This window comes from Lagopus leucura, unplaced genomic scaffold (assembly GCF_019238085.1).
Source record: "Lagopus leucura isolate 7727_CA_CO unplaced genomic scaffold, USGS_WTPT01 Super-Scaffold_810, whole genome shotgun sequence".
Taxonomy (NCBI): Eukaryota; Metazoa; Chordata; class Aves; order Galliformes; family Phasianidae; genus Lagopus; species Lagopus leucura.
The window spans coordinates 14,210,255-14,216,254 of record NW_024962261.1 but is presented as its reverse complement, the minus strand read 5'-3'; the positions used below and the strand labels follow the sequence as shown (position 1 = coordinate 14,216,254).

The following is a 6,000-nucleotide window of genomic DNA, read 5'->3' as shown; positions in this document are numbered from 1 at the left end:
CCCCCCCCCCCCCCATTTGAATCACATCTATGTTTTTGAGAAAAAGAGCCTCTATTCAAGAGATTGCTGTTGAGGACATCCAGGGAAACCTGCACTGTAACTGTTGGCTGTGTGTATGTTTACCATTCACCTTTAACACTTATTCATCTTTTATTCAAAGCTTAATGATGCCGCTTTCTATTCTTAACAATGAGAAAGAGTTGTAAAAAATGCAGTGGTAAGCAGGAGAGCAGGAGCTGGTAATCAAGGACCACCATTTTGCTGTAAGAGCCAGATGACAATTAGACCCTGTGGAGTCAGCAGCGCTCTTATTATTTTAGATCCTGTTTCCATTCAATTTCCAGTCCACCTCATCACTATTTTATGTATTTACATCAATGAAGACGAATAAAATTTCTCTTCCTGTTATAAAAATTAAAACTTTCAGAGAAATTGTATCTTAGTTGCATTTACTTTTTGGAGACATAATCTAACTAACATTATTTTATATTAAATTTTAAGACTTGCTTGGAACTTTAGAAGAAATTCTTCCTAACCTCCCGAAAGACATCAGTGTTTGGGTAATGTCCAAGGATTCCACTTTTCCAAGTGTGCATAGCCTTTTAGGCAAAATGGAGGCTGCATCTGAAGACCCTGTTCCAGTTAGTCGACGCTCTGCCAGTAACCTCAGATCTTCCGTTTTATATATATTTACTTCAGGAACAACAGGTACAAGTATGCTAAAGAGATCATATTTTCTTAAAGCTGTCATCTACAAGCTTGATTTTTTTTTTTTTTTTTTTTTTTTTTACGTTCTCATCTTTTGATTAACCTTTTTATAATAGAATATCATATTTCATATCATTTTGTTGGGAAATAAGCATTCTTCTTACTGATGAATACTTACATTTAAAGCATTATGTGCTTTTTCTTTTTTTAATTTGCTAGATTGTACAAATACCGTGAGAGAAGCTTTGCTACCTAGTTAACTGCTGAGGTGTTTATAAAATGTTTTTCCCTGTTTTTACAGTTAACGTCCTAACACTGTACCCAGAACTTTAAAAAACAAGCAAATAGACATTTTTTCTTCATTAAGTCGAGCTCTATGTATTGACTGAAAATAGGATTAAGTTATTAGACTTTTAGTGTAGAAACAGATGGCTAAATTTAATACCAGTTGTCTAGCAGCTAAGAAGCTAAGGCTGAAAACAAAACAAAACAAAACAAAAAAAAAAAAAAACAACAAAAAAAACCCCCACAAACAACTGTTTAGTGACTTGAAAAGGAGCATGATGTTGCTAAAATAAGCAGGTTGGCATTCTCATTCAGTTTTAGCTACAGGAGGAATTAAAGATTTATTTTATGGGTGGGTTTTTTTTGTTATGTTTTTTTTTTCCTTCATATAAATAATTATTTAGTATATTTGTTTCTGCTTCCAGGAGAAGATCTAAAAAGTAAAAATGTTGGTCTGGAATAAAAAAATTAAAAAGCTCAAAATGTCCAGATGTCAGCTGTATAATAACACTATAGTAACACTAACACGTATCATAGAAGAATAGAATACTTAGAGTTGGAAAAGACTTTTAAAGGTCATCTAGTCCAAATCCTTTGCAAAGAACATGCACATGCACAGCCAGATTAGCTTGCCAGGCCTTGATCCACCTTCGGCTTGACAGTCTCCAGGGATGGGGCATCAACCACTTCTCCGGGCAACCTGTTTCAGTGCCTCACCACCCTCACTGTAGAAGACTTTTTCTTTGTAACTTAACTAAATCTCTCCTCTTCAAACTTGAAACTATTTCACCTTGTCCTTGGACCCCGCTAAAGAGTCTGTCCCCTTCTTTCCTATAGCTCCCCTTCAGATATTGAAAGGTCACTAGGTCACCTCAGAGCCTTCTCTTCTGCAAGCTGGACAGCCCCAGGTCTTTCAGGCTGTCCTTGTGGGAAAGGTGCTCCATCCCTGGGATAATTTTTGTGGCCCTTCTCTAGATGTGTTCCAACAGATTTATGTCTCTCCTGTATGGAGGGCTCCCCATCTGGACACAGTACTCCAGGCAAGGCCTCATCAGCACAGAGTGAGGGGCAGGATCTCCTACCTTGCCCTGTTGGCCACACTTCCTTCGATGCAGCCCAGGATTTGGTTGGATTTTTTGGGTGGCAAGGGCATATTGGCTGGCTTATGTCCAGCTTGCCATCCACCAGTATCCCCAGGTCTTTTTTTGGCAGGGCTGCACTCAATGCTTTCATCTCCTAGGTTGTATTGGTAGTGGATGTTGTCTCAACCCAAGTGCAAGACCTTGTATTTGGTTTTGTTGAACCTCATGAGGTTCACATGGGCCCAATACTCAAGCCTGTCTAGGTCCCTGTGGATGGCATCCTGTCCCTCTGATGCTTCAACTGCATCCCACACCTTGGTGTCATCAGCAAATGTGCTGAGGGTGCACTTGACTCCCCTGTCCACATCACTGATGAAGATATTAAAAAGTATCAGTCCCAGCACTGACCGCTATGCAACACCACTCATCACTGATCTCCATTCAGACATTGAGACATTGGCCACCACGTCTGAACTTGATCCTGCAACCAGTTCTTCATCCATTGAACAGTCCATCCATCTGATCCATATTTTTCCAATTTGGAGAGAAGGATATTATGGGATACCTGTGTTTATTATATTAGTTTACATTGCATTTTTTTATTCCTGTGCAGTGTAATTAGAAGGATAAGACTAATTAGAAGGATAAGATTTACTTAGCTTGAGGAGTCTGGGATACCTTCTTTTAATATAAAGTAAGTCAACATTTAAGCACTTTTGATAATGCAAGAGTCTAGTGTTTAATATAAAATTACTGGCTGTTAGGATACTTTAAAGTAAGTACTGTCTAGCACAGCCTGTAGTCAGCTGTTCGTAGCAGCAGAAAGAAAGAACTCAAGACTCTCCAGAGCATTTCATAGAATCTCAAAATCACAGAACAGCTTAAGTTGCCAGGGCCTCCTGAGGTTATCTGGCTGAACCCCTCTGTTAAAGCACAGACACACACCAGCTCAGGACCATAACTGAGGCAGCTTTTGAAGATCTCCGAGGGTGAAGACCCCATAAGCTCCCTGGGCAATGTATTCCACTGGAATTCCTTTTTGGTTGACATCATGGATTTATTGCATTTTCTTTTTTGTGATGAGTTTTGGAATAACTGTTAACTAGAATCTCCATAGATTATGCTTCCACTTAACAGCTCTAGTTAGTTTTCAAAATAAAGTAGCTTCAGTAGAAGAAGTGATAAAGCTTTCACAGATCCACTACATTTTTTGAAATTTAAATAGTTGTATTTTTTATTAGTCAAGGAGACTAAGTCTGAAATTTTTGCATGTACTAGAGAACACATATTGAGTAAGATCGCATCCCCCATTCAAAATAGCAAGTACCAGAGTACTTGTTCACAGTGACCACTTGCATAAGTCTAATTCAGCACACATATTCTGTACTGAAAATCAAGAATCTCCTTGAGAAGAGCATAATTGGAATAGACTTTGAGCATCTTTTACTAGATTGCATTAAATTCTACATAGTCTTCACAGCGTTCTAGAACAAGTTGCTAGACTTAGATGAACATATGTTTAGATAAGTGTACTCTACTACATCTACCTGGTGCAGATTGCATAGTTTTCTTAATTATGTTGGACTCTCTTGCCTAAAAAAGAACTATTCTGCTTTATGTAGAAAGAAGTTCATATGTATAGCTGACCCTTTGTTAGTTTTGTGTAATTAGATAGTGTATTGATCAAGATCTCTTATTTGAATCGATTTACATCAGATTTAATAACTAACACACGTCTGATAACTAACAATCATCTGATGTGTTGTTACGTGTAAAAAACAAACATACAATACGGCGCTTACAGTTGTCTATTTAGCTGAACAGGTGTCTTTCAAAGTACTGATACAGTTACGATTTTAAAGAAATCACTTTGAAAGAAAGAAATGGCTTCTCTTGAAGGTGAGCTTTATGCAGAGTGTTGTGTTTTCATTACAGGTCTTCCAAAGGCTGCAGTCATCAGTCACATGCAAGTTCTTAAAGGAGCTGCTGGACTCTGGGCTTTTGGTGCTACTGCAGAAGACATAATTTATATTACTCTGCCTCTTTATCACAGTGCAGCATCTCTTCTTGGTATTGGTGGATGCATTGAATTAGGTAGGATTTATTTAATTTTTGATGTACAATTAATTATTATAAACATATGTCTAAAGAAATTTGGCTTCACTGCTTTTAGAGGAACTAAATCAATGAACATTATTTTCTGGGTAGCTTTATGGGTCTGCATTTTGAGGGCATAGGAAGGTCTTGTAATAGAGGAGGACCTCTTTTGCCAGCTGTCTTTCAACAAAGATTATGTAGTTATTTGGGTCAAAAGTGTTTTTTTGTTTGTTTGTTTGTTTTTGTTTTGTTTTGTTTTGTTTTGTTTGTATTTTGGTAAAAAGAAACTTAGAAGCATGTATTTTGGTAGTGTGTGTAGCACATAAGTGTGTGTACAGACTAAGTACTGTACACTGCAATATAATTAAAATGTTCTTTGGTGAATTTAAGAAGACCAGTGGATACAAACACAGCTAGATAAGCTGCCACTTAGAGAAAAAAACTGATTTCTTTTTCTGTTGTATCCATTAAGGCGCAACGTGTGTCTTAAGAAAGAAGTTTTCAGCTAGTCAGTTCTGGAGTGACTGCAAAAAGTACAATGTGACTGTCATCCAGTACATTGGAGAACTTTGCCGCTACCTTTGCAGCCAACCGGTGGTAAGTGGCAAAGATGATGGCAATTCATCTGTAAGTAACTCGTACACTTACTGTTCTTGCACTGGTTATGTAGGAAGGAGGGAAGGAAGTAAAGCTGTATTTGGCTTTTTCCTCTGCCCTTCATCTTGCATGAGATTCCTGAAATATTTGGTGACCTGTAGACTGTAAAAAAAAAATTAACTGTTTGAACTGTGAAAATGTTAAGGTAAGAGAAAGGACTTAGAGATTAAAAATGGAGTCAGTGCCATTTAGTGAATAAATATTAGAGATGTACAAACTAACTTCAGAAAACCTGGATTACCGTTAAATACCCTTTTCAGAATTTTCAAAACTTTGTTTTTTGGCATGTAAGTGTTTGAGAAGTCTAAAATCTTGCAGGTTGTGTTTCATTACTGTTTTGGCTTGTTGGGTTCCTTGTATGATCCATGTGGATCGTATTTTAAAATTTTGAAGTAGTTTAGTCTGATCAGAAGACTGTCTTTTGTTCCAGTTAGAAAGCTTTTTCAGACAACAGTGCAAATTTCATTAAAGTGACATTCTTCCCTCACTCTACTTAAGCCTTAACTTGAAAACACATCTTTTCCCTTGGTACTCAGCAGTGTGATGTTCTTTCTGCAGGTAATTGAGTGCAGTGTGTGCTGAACCTATTGTAAATATCACACAGAGCTGACTGACTCTTGTTAATTGAATTAACTCTTGGTCTAACTATTTTATTGTATCTTCCTATATCTACAACTTGATGCTAGAGAGAGACAAAGCTTTAGGCTAAGTTAAGTGCATAAGATTTGTTGGGGTTTTTTTGGGGGGTTGGACTCGATGATCTCTGGAGGTCCCTTCCATCCCCTACAATTCTGTGATTCTGTGATTAATTGAAGATTTATTATGGAATAATGCAGACAGAATGGATAAAGAAAATAACTTGTTTCATAACAAACACTTGTGTTTGTCGAAATGAATATGAAACAAGTACTCAGAGTTCAGTATTAACTAAAAATCATCTTCCTAATGATGGCAATTGCTGTTCTATTCATTTATGAGCTGCAGGCTGTCCTATTTTGTTTCAGTAATAAATGTGAAATTTTTCAATGTAAATGATTTTCTCTAGTAAAGCATTACAATAAATGCTTTTGAATAGTAAGTTGTGACCACAAGCAGCTTTTACTGAATAATAAATAAAAGCAAGTAACTGCTGGGAAGTATCTATACTAAGCATATGGAATGCTGTCCTCTT

The 6,000-nt window shown here is 37.0% G+C and overlaps 1 protein-coding gene across 1 annotated transcript in view; it reads left to right on the top strand.

The window, feature by feature from the left end:
• Positions 1-6,000, top strand: part of SLC27A6 (solute carrier family 27 member 6) — a 40,710-nt gene that overhangs the window by 9,303 nt on the left and 25,407 nt on the right. Inside the window, exons 2-4 of the mRNA XM_042866218.1 lie at positions 502-708; positions 4,011-4,169; positions 4,645-4,769. Coding sequence (XP_042722152.1) covers positions 502-708; positions 4,011-4,169; positions 4,645-4,769 — 491 coding nt within the window. The remainder of the gene's footprint in view (positions 1-501; positions 709-4,010; positions 4,170-4,644; positions 4,770-6,000) is intronic.